Genomic DNA, 22115 nt, shown 5'->3' on the forward strand with positions numbered 1-22115 from the left:
GAAAAAAAGGTGATATATGATAAAAACTCGTCATTTTTGCCGGCTATCAGACTGGGGCATCGAGATGCGGTCTCTGCCTTAGAAACTTTGGTTTTCTACCCATCCCACCCCTACCTTCCCAGCAACACCCTTCTCTTTCCAGGCCTTAGCTTTCTTCAGAAAAACACATGGGCATGGGCCAGGGAGGGACCTTTCAGGAAGTTCTGTGGATGGAAGTAGCCATCCTTCCTCCAGCCTCTAAAAGTACTTCACTTTTGGAAGCAGCCCAAGGCAATCAGAACCCTCTCTCTTGCAGAGGGTGGGGGATTGGCTGAAGAGGCTAGAGGTGCTCAAAGTGAGGGGGTGGACTCCCTGGTGGTCCCATGGCTGAAACTTCACAATCCAATGCAGGGGATGCAGGTTTGATCCCTGGTCAGGGAGCTAAGATCCCAGGTGCCGCCAGACTCGGCATAAAAAACCCAAACATAAAACAGAAGCAATAGTGTAACAAATTCAATAAAGACTTTAAAAAATGGTCCACATTAAAAAAAAAAATCTTTGTTGTTTAGTTGACAAGTCGTGTCCGACTCTTTGGGACCCCGTGAACTGTAGCAAGCCAGCCTCCTGTGTCCATGAAAATCTCCAGGTAAGAATACTGCAGTCGGTTGCCATTTTCTCATCCAAAGGGTCTTCTGGACCCAGGGATCGAACTTGGGTCTCCTAAGTCTCTGGCCCTGGCAGGCGGGCTGTTTTACCCCTGAGCCACCTGGGGATGGCTGTTAGACATGTATAAATTGCAGCAGCTCAGGGTAAATGGCAGACTCAGGCTGCAGTCTGGAGAAGGCAATGGCACCCCACTTCAGTACTCCTGCCTGGGAAATCCCATGGACGGAAGAGCCTGGTAGCTTGCAGTCCATGGGGTCGCTAAGAGTCGGACACAACTGAGCGACTTCCCTTTCACTTTTCACTTTCATGCATTGGAGAAGGAAGTGGCAACCCACTCCAGTGTTCTTGCCTGGAGAATCCCAGGGACGGGGGAGCCTGGTGGGCTGCCGTCTATGGGGTTGCACAGAGTCGGACATGACTGAAGTGACTTAGCAGTAGCAGCAGCAGCAGGCTGCAGTCTGTGATGGGGGTGCCTAGGTTAGGGAAGATGGTGGACTCTGGGAAGGAGGCCTAGGGTTTCCAGGGCCTGTGGCTCCTGGGGGAACTGGAAGTGATGAGCTGGGTTATCCTGGAGCCTAGGAGTGAGGGGGTTCAGGAGAGGAAGTGGGACAATGGCCCCCAGAGGTGAGGGGTGCAGGGCTCTGAGGCTGGCCAGGGAGAGGCTGGTTATCTTCTGGCTTCTAGTCAGGCTGCAGCTTTCCTCAGGCCCCAGGGAAGGTGGGAGGAGGATGAAAGGGCTGCTCTCACTTGGGAAAACCCTCTTCTGTGCTGCTCAGGCTGGGCTCAGGACCAGGTGCAGGTGACGGGCAGGGGGACAAAGGAAGAGCAGTCAGTACACCCAGCACCAGGGGGGAAAGGGGACTGGGGTCTTGGGCCAAGTTCCCTAGCACCCATGTGCCTCCTGTACCCCTGCCTGCACTGGGCCAGGGCATCCCGCAGGGTCCAGGAAGTCACAGGGTGGGGGGTACACATCTTCTCCCCGGGGAAGAGTACACTGTACTGACTCCCTGGGGCCCAAGAGAACTGGGGTCCACACCCCACAACGGTTCTGTTAGTCTGCAGTCACGCCCTGCTTACACCTTCTCCCGAATTCTTCACTGTGGGGTCTGTGCCCTGCCCAGTCCAGACTGGTCCTCCCTCTGCTCAGCTGCCCAACAAGTTCCACTTGTTGAACTCGGGAAGCTGTTTAGGGCTCTGGGTGGTAGGCGGGTCTCCAGCGGGGCTAGTGGCTGAGCCCTACACCCTGCAGACCCATCCGTCTCTGACTATAAGGCCCCTCCTCACCTCTTGGCCTCCACTGGTGGATGCCCCAGGGCTCAGCCTTTGGTTCATACCTCATTCCTGCTTAAACACACTCCCTTGGTGATCTCATCAATCTTGTGACTTTAATAAAAAAAAATTTTGGCTGCACCACCTGGTATGCAGGATCTTAGTTCCTTGACTAGGGATCGAACCCACACCTCCTGCAGTGGAAGTGCAGAGTCTTAATCTCTGGACCGCCAGGGAAGTCCCAGCTGGTGACTTTAAATACCATGTCTGAGCTGATGACCTGTTCCATCTCGCCTCCCTAAATTCCAGACTCAAACACCGACTCTCCCTCCTTGTCATCTCCACTGCTGTCGTCCGTCTCAGGCCCAACACCCCACAAATAAAGCTCCCATGAAGCGAAGCAGACCCCTTCAACCCTGCCCCTCCAGAGGCTTCTACACCTTGCATCGTGGCAGTGCCATCCTTTAGGCTGCTCAGGCTCAGACTCCCTTTCGACTCCCATTTTCTCTCTCTGTCCTCTTACCTCATCCATCAGAAACTCTAGTGGGTTCCCTCTTCAGGAAACGCTAGAGTCTGAAGCTCCTCCCCTCCATGCCGCCCCGCCCCCACAGATGGGGAATCCCTCCCCCACTGCCTGGGTGTGGCATCCCTCCTCCCTGGTCCCTCTGCTTCTGCCTGGGCAGAGACTGCACTCCAGGGACTGAGGGAGAGCAGGGGAGGCCCTGACTATGGGGCTTCGGCCTGTGACAATGACCCAACCATGGCCTGTCCACCCACGGACATTGCCTGCTGCTGAACAGAGCCTGGGATACATGAAGGCCCAACACTCGGGACCCCATGGAGCTCCTAAAGCCACAAGCGTTGACACATCGGTGCTGGAGAACCAAGGAAATGGGCAGAGAGTGTCTGCAAGTCCTGGAGATGGGCCCACTGACCGCCCAGGCCCTTGCTGGGCCCCACCTGTGCCAGGGACAGCAAGCCACCCATCCCATCTCGCCGGTGCCCACCTGGACTGGAGCTGTAAACCCCTCAGACTGCTCCTGGGGATTCTGCCTCCAGGTGGGACAGGCTGTGGGTCCCCACCCCTCGAAATCTTAAGCAGAAACGTGAGTTTTGGCCATTTGGGCTCAGTGAACTCCTGGTGGGGGCACCCTCAAGCCTGGGTCTGCCCTATGATATGGGGACCTGGGTTCCCTGGTGTGGGGACCCGCTGCAGGGTTTACCTGGACAGCTCCTCCAGTTTGGACTTGGCATAGTCCAGGCTGTTGCGTTCCACGTGCTCATGAGGGGTGTGCGCCAGGAGCTCGTGCAGCGTCAGGATGTACCTGGGGATCTGCGGGGGGAGGGAGGCAAGGCAGGAGAGAGGTGGCGATGAAATGAGAGACAGGGGAGAGACAGAGCCCCGGAGAGGGATGGGGGAGCAGAGACAGGGGTTCTCAGCACCAAGGACCTCCATTGCACTTCTGATCTCAGACTCTTCTGATCTCAGACTTGGAGCCAGGGTCTTGGGTGGGACGAGCCCCTCCACCCCCACCCTTGGCTTGCCCTGCAGGCCTGGCTCTCTGCGGGTCGCACCCCTCCTGATCCCACCGCCCAGCCACCCACGTGCGCATGCACCCTGGTAGGGCGGCAGGCAGGGTGGCGCACCTGGAACATGGGATAGGTGAGGAAGGTCTCCAGCGTCCTCTCCTCGCAATCGGGCTTGGCCTCGTAGTGCTTGAGCAGCTTGTCAAAGTCGCGGTTTTGCTTGCAGTGCGCCAGGATCTGCAGGCTGTACTGGTGGTTGCGCACGAACTCCTGGTAGATGTTGAGCATGGGCAGCAGGATGTCGAACAGGTCGGCTGCAAGGAGGCGGGGCTCAGTGGGCAGCGGGGGCACCCTCGGTGTGGGGTGAGGGGCTGACGCCCTCCCCCAGGCCCTCGGCCTCCCCAGCCCCGCCCGGGAGGTCCCAGAGAAACCCCCTGCCTTTGGAGCCGACCCTGGCCCCACCGCCCTCTCCTAGGAGAGACAGGCAGGGCTCAGGCACTGGGATCAATCACATCAGAACCACAGGGTTTAGAGCCCTATCTAGTCTGACACCTAGAGGGCCAGAGAAAGCAGGTGTGGAGGGTGCTGTGGGGTGCCCCCTGGGCACCTTTTAGGACACAGGTGCTTCTTCCCTGGTTGTCACTAGTCCCAGTGGCTGTCAGCTGGGTCCTCCCTGCGTGGGAACTGCTCTCCACTGTAGGAAGCTGCCCTGCACAAGCTGGGCCCATGACAGTACGGGAAGGCGGTATGAAGGCCAGCCCCTGCCTTGACTGGGGACCTCTCTGAGGGGCCACCTGGGTCCCAGAGTGCCTGTGGGGTTGCCCTTGGCCTCTGTTGTAATTACATCCCCCCAATGCCCTCCTTCCTCCAGGTGGCCTCCCTCCCAGAGTGTCCCATCTGTGACTGGGACCTGTCAGAGGCCACAGGGTGAGTCAGCAGCTGGCTTGGAACCAGGTTTCCCAACTCCCTTGTTCCAGGGCTTTCCACCCCATGACATGCTTTCCTGAGTCTCTGTCCCCTAACCTGTGGGTCCCCTGTCCCTGCCCTCCCAGCTCTGCAGCCCCTGCTGGCCCATCAGTCTCAACCTCCTGGGTGTCTAGCATCGTCCTTCCAGCTCTCGAAAGCCCAAACCTGCCCTTCAACACTTGATAGGATGGGATGGAACCTTTAAAACAGGTGTCCCCCAACCTCCGGGTCAGCACCTCCTATCAGATCAGTAGCAGTGTTAGATTAGAAATAAAGTGCACAATAAATGTACTGTGCTTGAAACATCTTGAAATCATTCCCCCAGTCCTGGTCCGTGGAAAAACTGCCTTCTATGAAATCAGTCCCTGGTACCCAAAAGGTTGGGGACCATTGCTCTAAAACATCAGCTTGCTGCTGCTGCTGCTAAGTTGCTTCAGTCGTGTCCGACTCTATACGACCCCAGAGATGGCAGCCCACCAGGTTCCCCCGTCCCTGGGATTCTCCAGGCAAGAACACTGAAGTGGGTTGCCATTTCCTTCTCCAGTGCATGAAAGTGAAAAGTGAAAGTGAATTTGCTCAGTTGTGTCTGACTCCTAGCAACCCCATGGACTGCTGCCCACCAGGCTCCTCCGTCCATGGGATTTTCCAGGCAAGAGTACTGGAGTGGGGTGCCATTGCCTTCTCCAAACATCAGCTTACTAACCCCATTAAAGAGAAAGACCATGCAGCTAGTGATGATTATACTAAGTGAAGTAAGTCAGACAGAGAAAGACAAACTCCATATGATATCACTTATATGTGGAATCTAAATATGACACGAACTTATATACAAAACAGAAACAGACTCACAGACTTAGGGAACAGATTTGTGGTTGCCAAGGGGGAGGGGGATGGGGGATGGATGGAGTGTGAGCTTGGGTTTAGCATTTGTAAGTTTTTACGTGTAGAACGGATAAACGAGAAGGTGGTACTGTATAGCACAGGGCTTCCCTGGTGGCTCAGTGGTAAACAAGCTGCCTGCCAAGGCAGGAGACACAGGAGACTCAGGTCTGATCCTTGAGTAGGGAAGATCCCCTGGAGGAGGAAATGGGTACCCACTCCAGTATTCTTCTTGGGAAAATCCCATGGACACAGGAGCCTGGAGGGCTACAGTCCATGGGGTTGCCAAGAGTCTGAGCACGCACACATCCAGTGTATAGCATGATGAACTACATTCAATAACCCGTAATAACCATAATGGAAAAGAATATTACAAAAAGAACATATATACAGGTATAACTGAATCACTTTGCTATACAGTTGAAATGAAGACAATATTGTAAGTCAACTATACTTCAATAAAAGGAAAAAATTTCCTTGTAACAAACTCTAAGTGGGAGCTCTCATGCAAGGCATCCACCTGTCCAGTGGATCACCTCATCAATCCTTACGAGGACAGAAAGCACAGCCTTTTTCTTCTTTCTAGTGTATGTGTGTGTGTTTGCTTAGTTGTTAAGTCGTGTCCAACTCTTTGTGACCCTATGGGCTGTAGCCTGCCAGGCTCCTCTGTTCATGGAGTTTTTCGGGCAAGAATACAGGAGCAGGTTGCCATTTCCTCTTCCAGGGGATCTTCCTGACCCAAGGATCAAACCACGGCTCTTGTGTCTCCTGCATTGGCAGGCCTGTTCTTTACCACTGAGTCACCTGCTTCTTCTTTTGACCTTGGAGAAAATGGGTCTATTTGACCTGAGAAAAATAGAAATAGTGTTCACTCCCCATGGAAGTCTCCTGGCCTGTGGGCAGGGAAGCCTCTCCTCTCTCAGTGGTCCCTTCACCTTCCTGAGCCTTTTCCCTTGACTCCACAGCAGAAGTGACACAACACTCACCTTTTCCTGTTGAATTAGGTGGAAGGAAAATGCTACCCAGGGTGGGAGAGACAAGATGCGAGAGGCACTCCTAAACATCACTCTCAGGAGTGAGGACTTGGAGAGAAATGTGATGGTGAGTACAGAGTGGGGAGTCCACCGCCCTTGTTTCAGCCATTCAGCCTCTGGACACCTATCTCAGGGAACTGCTCTCTAATATGGAGACCACCTCACACGTAGACACGATTGTTTCTAGTAACAGCAGAAAGGCAGAGCATCTTTAAGAGCCAAGAAGGGGGAGATGTCTGAGTAGACGGTGGCAGATTCACAGGGCCCTGGAGCACTACACAGTCATCAAAAAGCATTCTTCAGCTTGAGAAAGTGCTTATGCAATAATGTTAAGTAGAAAAAAAACCCCACAGTAAGATTCAAATTCTATATTCAGTATGTTTGCAATTATGTAAAATGGGGAAAAAAACACCAAGATCTATGCATAGAAAAAAGAATTGGAAGGAAACAAACCCAAGTGTTTACAGTAGTTATCTTTGGGAAGCAGAACTATGGCTGATATTTTTAACCATTTCCTTCTTTTCTGGATTCTCGAATTTTCTCAAACGGGTACATATATTTTATTTTTAAAAAGGAAAAACAGATAAACTAAAAATATATCACTTCCTCCCAGAAATGTAGCTTTTGCCAATTTGTTTTTCCTCCTCTCAGCCCTCTGCGGGTTTCTGGGAGTTTTTAAAGGGCCCCTGTGGTACATTCTGCAAGGACAAAAGTGTTGCCAGCTGGGGTTGGAGGGGGGTGACCACTGTAGATGGACTTCCCAGGTGGGGTGGGGATGGAGGGACAGAGGACCCCTGCCAGGGCTGCTACTCACCCAAGACCAGCGTGGGCCAGCTGGAGATGCGGGCCTTCAGGCCTTGGTAAAAGATCTGGTGCAAAAACATGATGGTCTCGCTGCAAGAAAAAGCACAGGGTTAAGCTCAGGCCAGGACATCCTGTCCCTCCAAGCGTCCCCTCCCACAAGTTAAGGAAATCTTCTCAGGTGACTTAACCTGAAAACCAGTTCAGTGGGATGGACTATGTAATTTGTGGGGAATAATGCAAAACAAATAAGCGAGCCCCTTGTTAACAAAATGGTTAAAAATTTCAGGATGGGGCTTCCCTGGTGGTCCAGTGGTTAAGAATTCGCCTTGCAATGCAAGGGACACCAGGTCGGGGAAGATTCCACATGCCACGGAGCACCACGACTGCTGAGCCTGTGCTCTAGAGCCCGTGAGCCGCAACTACTGAAGCCTTCGTGCCACACAGCCCGTGCTGCACAACAATAGAAGCCACTGCAATGAGAAGCCCGTGACCCTCAGTGAAGAGCAGCCCTCACTCATCGCAACTAGAGAAAGCCTGTGTACAGTAACGAAGACCCACCACAGCTGAAAAAACAAATAAAGTGTATTTCAGGATGGTGACGGCAGAGCGTACAATTCAGAAGGGCTCTTCTCAGCATGCAATCAAATGCCGGTCAAGCTGGCTGAGAAGGGTAGTGCTCTGGCTGCTGGCTTCCCTGGCTCCCTCAAGTCCCTGCTGGCTGAGGGTGCCCCTGAGGGATCCTAGAGGAAGCTAGGGCTTTGAAGAACTCAGAGGAAAAGCCACTCAGAAGAAAAGTCCTCATGTTATGAGGACATGACAGGAGCTAGGGCTTGAGACCCACAGATGGAGGCTCGATCTGCTCCCTTTTGCCCCTTCCCACCAGTGTGACCCTGAGGAAGATGCCTAGCATCTCTGAACCACAGGTCCTTCCACGGAAAACATGGGGGTGAAATGTGGTTCTTCTGAAAGTATTGTGCATCTACTGGAGCAGAGTGATGCTCAGCAAATGCTAGTTCTCCACCAGCCCCTTTTTGAGTAAACATTAGAAAAGGGCAAAAAAAAAAAAAAAAAAGAGGAAAGGACAGAAACCCAGAGTCTCTAAAGTGCCTGCCTTGTCATCACCTGGAATGCTGGGGGTGCACATAGTTTCATTAGGTCTCAGAGCATTCCCCAGACAGCCACATTTGCCATGGCCCCACTCCCGTACCCCTCTTCTCTGCCCACTGCTCCCCAACTGGCTGGTTCCAGAGAACAGCCAATCTGTGAGAACACAGAGAACCCAAGAGATGGGCCAATTTCTGCTCCATCCTGTAGGCCCCCCCTCCTCCTGTTCTTCCCTTGCTCCTGCTCATCACCCTGGCTCCTACACCCTGAAGACCTGGGGGTCTCCCCAGCATGTCTGGGCTTGCCTTGAATCACAGGGCAAGGCAAAAGAACCAAATAGGCCAAAGTGTGGGGACTTGTCCCTGGTGGTCCAGTGGTTAAGATTCCGCACTTCCAAAGCAGGGGGCATGGGGTTCAATCCTGGGTCAGGGAACTAGATCCCACCTGTGGTGCAGCCAAAAAAAATTCTTTTTTTTTTTTTAACGTGCGCTCCACTCATGCAAAGGGAAAATGAGTCCCAGAGAGGAAGCGTGAGCTCCCAGGAGTTGTGCCTCTGGGCCCTGTCTTCCCCTCTCCCTGGAACATTCTCTGTCTTTCTCTGCCGTATCACCACCCCTCCATGGCAACACTCTCTGCTCCCTCCCCAGGCTCTCCCAGTGCCCTGGGTGGTCACTGAGGCCCTGGTGTTTTCCAGCTTGGAGTGCTGTCACTGGGTGCTGTCCCTTCTCTCAGCAGTTTGTGCCCTGAAGGCAACCCCCCACCGCCGTGAGGTCTCATTCTCAGGACAAGAGCAAAGGATGGAAGGCGCTGGGGGGTCGCCCCTGGGCTGCGAGGCACAGGAGGCCAGTGAAGGGCCTGGACCTCACGTGCACGGAAGGCCTGAGCAGCATGGGGTTCCTGGACCCCAGATGGGTTTGGAATGCCCTGAGCACCCCCACTCTGCAGGGAAAACACACTGTCTGAAGAGGGAAAGAAAAGATGGAAAGACTGCAAGAGAAAAAGGGGTGAGGGAACTGAGAGCAGGGGGGTGGTGGTAAGAGAACAGAACACAGTGCCTGGGCTCTGCAGAGCAGTCTGTACTGATCACAACCCCAGGACATTCAGAAGGGAGGGCTGGGGCCAGGGGGCCTTTAACAGGTGTCACTGGAAAAGATCCTGATGCTGGGGAAGATTGAAGGCAAAAGTAGAATGATAGAGGATGAGATGGTTGGATGGTATCACTGACTCAGTGGACATGAGTTTGAGCAAGTTCCTGGAGATAGTAGAGGGTAGGGAAGCCTGGCCTACTGTGGTACATGGGGGTCGCAAAGAGTGGGATACCACCGAGCTACTGAACAACAAGGTAGTGGAAACATGCCGAGTTCTCATTCCTGAGTGTGGTCCAGTTGTTACCGTGAATTAACTGTCATTTCCCTGAAGTCCCAAGAGAACAGGCCCCTAGGGGTGGTGACACAGTGATTTCTGGACTGGGGGCCCCATTTGATGGCTGAAGTCATTTTCAGTTTTCAGGCAGCGGGTCTGCAACAGATGCACCTGTGACCAGGATAACTCTGCCTGTCCATGGCCCCTGGACTAGTTATTGAACAGATAAACAGGCACTATGCCAATCTGAAGAGTTTTAGTCATCCACATGGGAAGATCCTTTGGAAAATTCAAATGATACGGGTCTGGGGTGCATGGCAGTGCACAGAGGGGTGAACGTGGGCCCTGAGGTGGGGGAGGGTGGAGGTAGAAAGACTATCAGGGCTTCCTGAGGAGCCAGGCGGTGATGAATGACCCCAAGCACTGACAGCAAGACTCAGGGCCCCACTGCTAGGGAGCCCCCTTATACGGCTGCAGGAAACACCAGGGAGGAAACCCACCCTCTTAGATTCCAACAGGGCATGGACTGGTAGAGTAGCACAGTAGGAATATGATAAACTGGGACTATAAAAATACAGTTGATGAAGGCTCCATTTTTCCTTTGTATTGGCCATTTGAACATCTTCTTTTGAGAACTGCCAAGTCCTGTCCATTTACTATTTTCAGTTTTATTAATTTAAACTAACTCTTCATGTTAAGTGTAAAATCGAACATCTACATTGCAGACTTTTTTCTTCTCAGCTGTTTTCCACTGATTTTGTGTTTAGTGTCTTTTAAAGTTTTTCAGCCATGAAATTAAAAGACGCTTACTCCTTGGAAGAAAAGTTATGACCAACCTGCTACTGCTGCTAAGTAGATTCAGTCGTAGCATATTAAAAAGCAGAGACATTACTTTGCCAACTAAGGTCTGCCTAGTCAAGGCTATGGTTTTTCCAGTAGTCATGTATGGTTGTGAGAGTTAGACTGTGAAGAAGGCAGAGCACTGAAGAATTGATGCTTTTGAACTGTGGTGTTGGAGAAGACTCTTGAGAGTCCCTTGGACTGCAAGAAGATCCAACCAGTCCATTCTGAAGGAGATCAGCCCTGGGATTTCTTTGGAAGAAATGATGCTAAAGCTGAAACTCCAGTACTTTGGCCACCTCATGCAAAGAGTTGACTCATTGGAAAAGACTCTGATGCTGGGAGGGATTGGGGGCAGGAGTAGAAGGGGACGACAGAGGATGAGATGGCTGGATGGCATCACTGACTCGATGGACGTGAGTCTGAGTGAACTCCAGGAGTTGGTGATGGACAGGGAGGCCTGGCATGCTGCGATTCATGGGGTCGCAAAGAGTTGGACAGGACTGAGCGACTGAACTGAACTGAACTGAAAGTTTTTCTACTTTGCCATGAGGTATACCACTTTCTATCCTTTTTTTTTTTTCTGCTTTGAGCACGTCTTTTCCCACTCCTAGACTGCATACACACTCGTCTGTATTTTATTTTTTACATATAAACACTTAACTAGGGGACTTCCTTCATGGTCCAGTGGTTAAGAATCTACCTGCCATGCAGGGGACACAGGTTAGATCCTTGGTCTGGAAGATTCCACATGCTTCAGAGCAACTAAGCCCATGTGCCACAACTACTGAGCCTGTGCTCTAGAGCCCAGGAGCCTCAACAAGAGAAGCCACCACAAGAGAAGCCTGAGCACCACAGCTAGAGAGCAGCCCCCGCTCGCTGCAACTAGAGAAAGCCCACGCAGCAACGAAGACCTCAGTTCAGTTCAGTCCAGTCGCTCAGTCGTGTCCGACTCTTTGCGACCCCATGGATCGCAGCACGCCAGGCCTCCCTGTGCATCACCATCTCCCGGAGTTCACTCAGACTCGCGTCCATCGAGTCCGTGGTGCCATCCAGCCATCTCATCACCTAGCGCAGCCAAAATAAATAAATAAATGATTTTAAAAATACTTAACTCCAGTTTACTTTGGTGTAGCGTGGGAATAAAAGATATAAATGTAATCTTTCTCTCAGTTTGGCTAGCCAATTGCCCCATTTTATTTATCCAATACTCCAGCTGTTTCCCCTGCTTTTCAAAGCTGACTTTATTGTTACTAAATTCTCAGACATGTGTAAGTCTGTTTCTGAACTTTCTATTTTACTTTGATGGTCTATTGGCCTGTTCTGGCAATAGTGTCAGGCTGTTTTTGTTACTTTTAATATATTTATAAGCCTATACTATATTTTAATTAATGTAGGAGATGTTACTTTCATTGTTCCTTTTTCAGAACATGATTATCAATTTACATGTATTTATTCCTTCAGATGGACTTTAAAATCACTCTGTGAGGCTGAACTTCAATTGCAATTATACTAACTTTATAGCATGTCTTGGGTGAAATGACATATTTATGACATGGAATCTTGCCATCCAGAATGCTGGCCCACTTTTTGTTTTTGTACAGCCTGCACATTTAGAAGGACTTTTATAATTTTAAATGGTTGAAAAAAATCAAAAGTGTGTTTTATGGTAAGTAAAAATTCTATGGAATTACCATTTTAGCGTCCATCAATAAAGGTTTACTGTAACATAGCCACACCCATTCAACCGATCATTAGGATTGCCTAAGTCCACATGCTTCGGACAGAGACCATCTGACCCGCAAGGTCTAAAATATTTACCATCTGGCCCTTGACAGAACTCTGCTGAGACCTAGTTTATGCGAATGCTGTCCCTGAATTGTGCAGTGCACAGCGAGGGCAACTGTATTCTACGGCCGTATCCCTCCCCACAGCTTATTTAGAGTGCAGCAGGGAATCTAACACAAAAGAAATCATTATTTAAGTGTGATGAATGCTACAAAAGAGGGCCCTGGAAACACACAACTAGGGAAGAGAAGCCAGTGGGAACAAGGGGCATGGGGTGGTCAGAGACATCCAAGAAAAACATGAAGGAAGAGTAGGAGAGAGCTGTTATAGGGTGGGGAGAATTTGAGGGAGAGGAAGCGACCTGTCTACTTGGGAAGCACTCATTTTTCCTGGTTCCCTTCTTGAGCCCAGAAAGGAGTGTGACTCACCCAAGCCGTTCTCAGATCCACAGGGCTGGGCTGGAGGAGGAGGGCAGAACCAGGCCTCTTCACTCTTGCCCTGCCCTCTACCCATCCCTCCTCACTCCCCAGCCCATGCAGACATGACGAATGGATGGCAGCATACTCCCCCATGGAGCCTCACCATCCTTCTCAGCCCGGGACTCCCAGCCACTGCCAATCAATCAGAGTGGCATCAAGGTACCAACCATCTGTCACCCTGGCGGGATGTTCTCATCACGGGGCCATGCCTGTGGTTCCCAGCACATGTTGCTGGGCAATGTTTTTATTAAAGGGAAACAGTCCAAGTCTCTGCACTCATTGTCTTGGGTAAACAAAACCTGCTGCAGGTGTTTACTTCAAGGATTGCTCCTCCCCTCTCCTCCACCCTCCGCTATTGTAGAAGCACACAATTAACCCCCTCCCCGTTCCGTAGCACCCTCCAGGAATCTGCCAGCCTGGAGAGAAGCCTCTTTCTTCTTAAGGACTTCTTTTAAGGAGCTCCGGCAAATGAAATCACCAAAGTAGCATCAGGTTTCTAGTGTGGCTGAATCACTGAATTCATTTTGGCCTGAAAGCAAACCCAGGGGGAAGTCACGTGTAGAAACGCCTTCTAGTGAGTGGGCTGGCAGCCTCTGCCCTTGGCCTGTGGTACACACAGACCTCTGTGCTGTGGTCCAAGGCAGGGAGACCCCAGAGATTCACAGCACTTACCCAGCAAGAGAGGAGCTGGGCTCACACGCAACAGAAAGTTCTCAATAGCGCAGAAGTGGGTGGGGGCGGTGCATGCCAAGACCTGGGTTGTGATGAGCACACGTTGGGGAAAAGGAGGATGGGGGTAAGCAAAGATCCAGCCCATCATTTAATAGGGCAGCAGGGGCAAGCAGAGGCCTTGATGTAAAACGGAACTGAATTAAAGTCACAGCCCACTGGAACCCTGAGCACGTCCTATCCATCACCTCTCTGAGCTCTGATGCCAGCCTGATGGGGCATCTCCCAGGATCGGAAATCACTCGGGCCAAGTGCTCAGAGAGCCTGGCATGAAGCCGGCCCTGCAAAGCTTAATGCAGTGAGGGCAGTCCAGAACATTCAGTCATGCACAGAAGCTGTGAAGTGCTGCTATTTTTTAATGAAAAAATCAATCACACTGGTCTCTGCTCAAACAAAGCAAAGTGGTTAAGACAGTGACACTTATACTGTCCCATGCACACAGAGGATCATGCAGTGAGGTGTGAACGATAAGAAGGCAGTCATGTTCAGGACTTCCCAACTGGTCCAGCGGCTACGACTCTGTGCTCGCAATTCAGGGGCCCAGGTTCGATCCCTGGTTGGGGAACTAGAGCCCACATGCTGCAGCTAAGGGCCTGAATGTCACGAGGAAGATCCCACGTACTGCAGCTAAGACCCGGCACAGCCGAGCAAATACATTAAAATAAAGCAACTTTGTAAGGCCCAGTGATTCAGTTTCTACAAGGTTGTCTGAGGCTAGAAGCCACTCCCCTCCTTCTGCTCCCACCTCCATTGTGTCCCTGTACCCTGACATCTCCTCCACATCCATGAGGTCAGCCTGGTCCTTCTCCCAGCCACTTTCATCATCTCAGCTCAACCTCTTAGAATCAGACCAGCGTCCACTGGCTTCCCCATCTCCTCCAGGGTGACACACAAGACCTTAAACTTGCTACAGCACCCTGGCAGGTAAAGGGGCAGAGCAGGGCCTAGGGGAGGTGACCCTGGGTCCCAAACACCTCTGCAGAACACTAGCTGGAACTAGTGAAGTGACTGAACAATGACTATGCTAAAGGAAGTGCAGCCGAATGAATAACCCGGAGCACATATAATTTACTTTAATTCCTAGATGAGAATCGTTTGTAAATAGCACTCTTGATGTTTTTATCTTTGTTGCTTTTACCTAGTTTACGCCATTTTATTGGCTACCACAAAGCTCCTTTAAGCCACTTCCTAAGACTGCCCTTTTCAAAAGAGGTGGACAGCAGAAGGGCAACTGTCAGCTCAGCCTTTTGAGGCACTACCAACCTCACACAAACACCCAAGGTCACCATTTGGGAAAGTAACCCTGCTTATTTAACTTATATGCAGAGTACATCATGAGAAACACTGGACTGGAAGAAACACAAGCTGGAATCAAGATTGCTGGGAGAAATATCAATAACCTCAGATATGCAGATGACACCACCCTTATGGCAGAAAGTGAAGAGGAACTAAAAAGGCTCTTGATGAAAGTGAAAGAGGAGAGTGAAAAAGTTGGTTTAAAGCTCAACATTCAGAAAATGAAGATCATGGCATCTGGTCCCATCAGTTCATGGGAAATAGATGGGGAAAGAGTGGAAACAGTGCCAGACTTTATTTTTTTGGGCTCCAAAATCACTGCAGATGGTGATCCCACCCATGAAATTAAAAGACCAAAAGTTATGACCAACCTAGATAGCATATTCAAAAGCAGAGACATTACTTTGCCGACTAAGGTCCGTCTACTCAAGGCTATGGTTTTTTCTGTGGTCATGTATGGATGTGAGAGTTGGACCGTGAAGAAGGCTGAGCGCCGAAGAATTGATGCTTTTAAATTGTGGTGTTGGAGAAGACTCTTGAGAGTCCCTTGGACTGCAAGGAGATCCAACCAGTCCATTCTGAAGATCAGTCCTGGGATTTCTTTGGAAGGAATGATGCTAAAGCTGAAACTCCAGTACTTTGGGCACCTCATGCAAAGAGTTGACTATTGGAAAAGACTGATGCTGGGAGGGATTGGGGGCAGGAGGAGAAGGGGACAACAGAGGATGAGATGGCTGGATGGCATCATTGACTCGATGGATGTGAGTCTGAGTGAACTCCGGGAGTTGGTGATGCACAGGGAGGCCTAGTGTGCTGCAATTCGTGGGGTCCCAAAGAGTTGGACATGACTGAGCGACTGAACTGAACTGAACCACTTTTATATGGTATGTGGGTAACGTGGTACAAAGCTGAACTCTAATGAGCCTGAGAATTCTAAAAATTTAGACCTGTTTCTTGATCATTATGACGATGCTATTAAGATAGAGGAATGGAACACGCTTGGTTTTTTGTAGCTTGATTTATAACTTGTAAACATTTAATTCAACTCCTGTCCCACATGGTGCCAGTGGTAATGAACCCATCTCTCAATACAGGAAACATTTAATCCAGGATTTCTTAACCTTGGCTTGATTATTTTTATTGATTGATTTTTTTTCTGGTGCATAGGATCTTAGCTCCCTTAGCGGGGATCAAACCTGCACCCCCTGCAGTGGGAGCTCGGCGTCTTAACCACTGGACCACCAGGGTGTTGGCACCATTATTTCTGGTGGAATAATTCTTTGCTGGGGTCGGGGGAGTGGGGAACTGCTCTGTGCACTGTAGGATGTTGAGCATCATCTCTGACCTCTACCCACTAGATGCTACTTGCAAACTCCTCCCACAACCCCCTCACCAAGTTCTGACAATCAAAAACGTCTCCCGATATTGCCCCAGCTGAACCCCTCAGTTTAGACATCTACTCTGTGCGCCTCTGTCCGTATCCTGCCGGTAAGGGTCAGAACACTGGCTTCTAGGCCCGAGACCTCGGGCGGCCTCCTTCCTTTCTGGGCTGTTTCCTCCTCCGCACTTGGCGGGAACTAGAGGAGAGCTTGCAGTCAAGTTCATTGCTAGCCAAGCTCCCCTCTCCTGCCTTGGCCAAGTGCTCCGAGGCAGCGGTGGTGGTGGTGGTGGGGATGGGTGCGGGCAGGGACTGAGGTTCAGGTGCTCACCTGTTCAGGAAGATGCTGCTGACATCGTCGTGCGTGATGGGGGGCTTCTTGGAGCTGGCGGCCATCCGCAGCGGGCGCAGGAAGTTGTTCACCAGGATGTGCAGCTGCTGCACGTACTCGGCCTCGGCCTCCAGCATGCTGAACACCACCTGGTTCCTCTTGCGCATGCTGTCTGCGTGCGGCGACCGGATGTAGTCCTGGATGATGGTCTTCCACTTGCGCCGGCATAGCCAGCCCCGCAGGAAGCTCTGCACCTGGGCGCCGAGACCGGGGGAGAGCCGCCCATCAGCCTCCGCTGCCTGGGTCCTTCCAGGACCAAGGCTCTGTCATCCCCTGCGCTTAGGGAAAGAGCTCAGGCAAAGGTAGGCCTGGTGTCCCTGCCTGCGTGGTGCTGGGCGTGACCTCGGGGCCCTCTATGTTCACTTTCCATCTGTGCCCTGAAGCTAAGGACATGATGGCCGGACTCAAAGTGTGGTCCCCAGACAGGCAGCTTCAGCATCTCTTGAGATTCTGTTAGAAATGCCGACCCCAGGCCCCACCCCAGACCTCTATGTTCAAACCAGGTCCCCCAGGTTGCTCTGGTAGCATCCCCAGACGGAGGGAAAATGTGGCTCCAAGTCCCCACCATGGGAGGGGCCTCGAGAAGAGAGAGCTGCCACGCTGTGCCAGGTGGCGCTCACACTTCTCATCTAATGACTGGCCTGAGAACCCTGAAGTTTCAGTTTAAGCTTGTCTGGACAGAGGGTGATTATCACATTGAACTGAATATGGCAGATGAGTTCATCTCATGCTTGGACCTCATCAGCAGGCGCCAGAGGCTCTCTTCTGCCTCTGCGGGGAGAAATGAACATGGTGACTTGAGTTGGGCTGCTTGGCTTGGCCTCGTTTTGGCGAGAACTTGGGAAGGGCCTTGATTCCCAGACTCAGAGGACTTTGTGAAGATCTGTATGCTTCCAGTCAAGGCTCCTCACCATTCCTGCTGCCGAGTTGTGGGCAAGCTCAGGGGTTGCACGGGGAGGGCCCAGGGCCCCAGGAACAAAGGTGCTGCATGGTGCTGGGTCGGAGAGGGGATCCTGGGGATCCAGGGGCTGCCTGTTGAGGTGTTCATCAAAATCCTCTCAGCTGAAAAGGGCACTGTCCATGAACAGCAAGTGCGGCCTTCTGAGTGCAGACCTGTGGCCAGGGCCGTCTGCCCTGGGCAGTCCTGGATGTAGATCATAGGTGGGGAGGAGCGGCTTGACCTCGCCACAACAGCTCTCTCTGAAGATAGGAAGCCTCTCTGGATAAAGTGGGAGGGGCTTGCTCAGAGGCCCCAGAAAGGTGACAATAAAAGGAGGACAGTGCATTTCAGCTGGACTTAACAAAATGTTCCCACCAGAATGGCTGTCAAAATGGGGCGGGAAGTCCAGTGGGGCCACGGAAGAGAAGGCAGGCCAACGCATCCCTGTGTGGGTAGGGCTTGGTTCAGATCCCTGGTGGCACTGGTGGCAAGTCCCAATGTCCATGGGGTACCAGGGGGTCCTATGGATCATAGGTGGGCAGGCACCTGGCCTAGAGCCAGCAAACACTGTGGGCAGGAGGCAGGCCTGGGGCTGTGAGACCTCCTGCTTTTCCAAGAGATGGTCTGTCCCAGTGACCGAAGATGAAGGCTCTGGAGCTCAGTGGCCGGGGTTTAAATGTCGCTTTGCTAATACCTGGGTGTGTGACCTGAGCAAGTCACTTTGCCCTTATGGGCTTCTGTACCCTCATCTGTGAAATGCAGACAATAATCAAACTCCAGAGGGCTCTCAGTTCGGAAGAGATTAATCTGCATACATCTCCTAGAATAGTGTCTGGCACATGGAAAGTGCGTAAGGGATGTTAGCTCTTTCTATTTCTGAGTAACCAGAAATACAGACTTTTTTTTTTTTTTTTAATGTGAAATGTTTAGCGTTTATAGCACCGGCAACACATTAAAAAGGGGGGAAAATCACAATATGGGCTAAAAACCCCAAACACGCTGGGAGGCTGAACTTGGCCTGTGGGAAGCCAGTTTGCAGCTTCTGGTCTGTATGGTGCTGGGGTCCTTTTATGCTCTTGACAGGGAGAGTTTTCTGGTTTGGCTTGTTTTTCTTAGGGTGAGTCAGGCTCCCCTGCTTCAAGTCTGGCCAGCTGCAAACACAGACCATGTTCTTCCCCTGCACAGGGTGGCCCATGGTGCTGGTCAGTATCCCTGCCACTGGGCAGCATTCTGGTACCCCCTGAGATGTCCACCCCTCCTGGACTCCAGCAGAGTAAAACCAGCTGGACCAACCCTGGTGCGTCACAGAGGTCGGTTCCCCACGCTGACCCCTGCTGGGGACTGAAGGGTACAGCTGGGAGAGGCAGTGTTTGCAGGACAGTGGCTGGGGTGAGGCGCGACGGGCAGGCACGCAAGGTTGGGAGGATGGAAGAGTGGCCTGGGGTCTCCCTGAGGCTGCCCAGCGTCGTGAGGAAAGCTCTCAGCTATGAGTCTCACAGCCTGGGCTCCTGCCCTGGCTCAATCCACTCTTTCATCTTTTGGGGCCTGGGTTTTCCTATCTATCAAATGGGCTGAACGACCCTACCTCACAGAGACAGCCTGAAGAAAAGGCTTGAGGAGGTGCCGGTCGGAGATGAGGGCTATTGGTTCTGCCTTTGGAGTGGAAGTGGAAGGCCACACTGGGAGCAGGGGGACAGCAGGTGGGCATGGGGCTGTGCCGGGGGTGGGGCTCTCTAAAGAGGACCGGGGCAGCTTCGCCAGCCCTGAGGGACGGTACAGACCTTCTTGATTTTTTTGATGTCACTGTCTTCGTCGTTGGGGGTGACGGTTTGGGTGGACTGGATGCGCTCATTGTCCTTGAGCAGAGATGCGATCTGCAACAGAAACATGGGTCAGCTGCTGGGGTGGGGGGGCTGCGGCAGCAGGCGGAAGCCCCACCCCTCCAGGTACCACCAGGCGGAGCGTGGTGGGCAGGTGCCCTCCCACACACTCCATGAGGCCAGAGGTACTGCAGCTCCTGTCCGCCCGAGGTTACAAGCCAGACATCTGTGAGTAAGCGCTGGACCTGGTACCTGTCCACCAGGGTCCAGGGCAGCCGGGATCTGACTCTGAGTGACCCTGGGCGGGGCACCCTCAGGGCTGCAGGCAATCCCTTTGTAATCTGGGAGCTTTGGTCCAAATCTGTGATCATCTTCCTTACTTCCTAAACCTTCAGTTCCTTTATCTTCGAATTTCTATTGTGGTAAAATAGATGTAACATAAAATTTACTGTTTTAACCGGTTTTAAGTGCACAGCTCAGTAGCATCAAGTTCATTCACACTGCTGTGCAACCATCTGCTCCATCTGTCTCCAGAACTTTCTCATCCTCCCCAACTCTGTCCCCATTTAAACACTAACTCCCCAGCCCCTGGCACCCACTGTTCTACTTTCTGTGAATCTGATGTCTCTAGGTGCCTTAGCTAAGTGGAATCGGATGGTATTTGTCTACCTGTGTCTGCCTTATTTCACCAGCATAAGGTTCCCCTATGTCAGACCAGGTGTCAGACTTCCCTTCCTTTGTAAGGCTGAGTAATATCCACTGTATTGTTGTTAGTTGCTTAGTAGTGTCCGACTCTTTGCAACTCCATGGACCGTAGTCTGCCAGGCTCCTCTATCCATGGGATTTTCTAGGCAAGAATACTGGAGTGGGTTGCCATTTCCTTCTCCAGGGGATCTTTCTGACCCAGGGATCCAACTGTTCTCAAGCACTGACAGGCGGATTTTTTACTGCTGAGCCACCAGGGAAGACATCCATTGTATGTACAAACCCTATTTTGCGATCCATTCATCCATCAATGGACACTTGGGTAGTCCCTTTGGTTTTTCAAACAAAACTGTCCTGGAACCCCAGCAGGACTTCAGTTGGAAGCACTGCTGGCTTGCCTGTCCCCTCCCGGGACAACCCTGAAGGACTTCTCTGACTTGGAGCTCTCTTTGGAACACAGCCTGGGAACTGCTGGCCTAGAAAAATGGAACAGCCCTTTAAACGAGCGTTGGAGCTGATCTAAGAATCTATATTTGCCAGATTTGGGATCAGACAGGTCTGCCCAGCTGCAAGAATAAAGCCAACACGGTGTCGCCCAGAAGAGGTGCCTTAAGCCACACTGTGGCCGGGGGCCTCAGGCACTCCTCAGGTGGACAGGCTAGCCATGCACCCTCCCTGGTGGGGCTCCTTTATGCCATCCCAGAGTCCGCAAGTTTCTGCTGGGGATCCCTCACTAGGGTTCCCAGGGCTTTGAACTTTCCCGTGAAAATGCTGGCATGCATGCATACTAAGTCAGTTCAGTCATATCCAACTCTTTGCAACTCTATGGATTGTAGCCCGCCAAGCTCCTCTGTCAATGGGATTCTCCAGGCAAGAATACTGGAGTGGGTTGCCATTTCCTTCTCCAGGGAATCTTCCCGACCCAGGGATTGAACCCGTGTCTCTTGGTCTCCTGCAGTGGCAGGCGGATTCTTTACCACTAGTGCCACGTGGGAAGCCCGAAAATGCTGATACTGCCTGTGTATTCCAACATGACTATGGTATCTGTGGGGGAAGGACCACACCATTTCATTCATTCGTGGGTTCCAGGTGCCTAGCATGGGGTTGGTGGCTGACAGATATTCATTGGCGACAGAAATAAGTCAATTAGAGAAGGGTCAGAACCACAGCAGCGACAAAAACCTCAATCACAGGAAAATGCCACAGTCACTGAGCCCCACACAGCCCAGGGGACTCCACAAACACTGCCACAAAGCCTCCGCTCCTCTTCAGAGCACATGGCTTTGTCCCCTCAAGGCCACTTGCTGAACTGCAGAATGAATGGGCTCTCACAATTGAGCGAACTGAGCACTCTGAAAGCAAAATGGAACAGTTACCCGCTCTCCACTCGCGGGTTGCTAAAATTACCCCAGCCTATGCTTGAAGAGCGGCTGAAAATATCTAACTGAGACATATTCAGCGCCGACACAGGCTTTTCTTCTTTCTCCCCCACCCCCCACCTTTTCTTTCGATTCTCTGGGAACATCTGCACAGTGAAATAAAGGCTGGTTCTTTGATCTGTATTTTAAAGGGCTGAGGAACACATGTGAACACACACACGCACAGGCAGGCTCTTAGAGAGCCAAGAGATGCAGGAATGCCCAGTCAATCCCCACATTTGACCTGATTATTATCACCTTCCGCTTTCTTTGCCACTTTTGAGCTTTGCATGTGGAACCATTTTTTTTCTTTAGCATGGGGGGTTGTGTGTGTGCGTGTGCTGTATGTGTGTGTGTCTGTGTCTGTCCTGTATTTAAACCTGGCACTTATCTCAGAAAGAGGCATTCCAGGACATGCACTCAGCAGGGACCAGGGCAAAAAATAGATGCAATTAGGTCAGGCGCTATGCTGCATGCACAGCACCACTGGCAGCCGCGGAGCCTCTGTTCAAGGATCATCAGGTCCGGGGTGGGGGACAGAGCTCTAGTGCGGGAGTTGCAAGCCTGGGACCCCGCACAAGTCCTGGGCTGTGGCCCATCTCTGCCTGGAGCGAGGGTCAGGTGAGCCCACGGAGGCAGCCTTTCTCTGACCCTGGCGGGTCTCTTCTGGAGATGGTTCTGCTTTGGACCTCAGTTTGCTTGCTAGACGTCCAGGGTCTGCTCAGTCGACCCTTGTAGATG

At 51.8% G+C, this 22115-nt stretch overlaps 1 protein-coding gene across 1 annotated transcript in view; it reads right to left on the reverse strand.

The window, feature by feature from the left end:
• The window catches only part of RASGRF1 (Ras protein specific guanine nucleotide releasing factor 1), a 101287-nt gene that overhangs the window by 47874 nt on the left and 31298 nt on the right, over positions 1–22115 (reverse strand). Inside the window, exons 4-8 of the mRNA XM_068991320.1 lie at positions 19213–19305; positions 16432–16685; positions 7135–7214; positions 3562–3755; positions 3138–3247 (exon numbers count right to left, since the gene is read on the reverse strand). Of these exons, the coding sequence (XP_068847421.1) occupies positions 3138–3247; positions 3562–3755; positions 7135–7214; positions 16432–16685; positions 19213–19305 (731 nt within the window). The remainder of the gene's footprint in view (positions 1–3137; positions 3248–3561; positions 3756–7134; positions 7215–16431; positions 16686–19212; positions 19306–22115) is intronic.

Source organism: Capricornis sumatraensis, chromosome 19, assembly GCF_032405125.1.
Source record: "Capricornis sumatraensis isolate serow.1 chromosome 19, serow.2, whole genome shotgun sequence".
NCBI classification, from domain to species: Eukaryota; Metazoa; Chordata; class Mammalia; order Artiodactyla; family Bovidae; genus Capricornis; species Capricornis sumatraensis.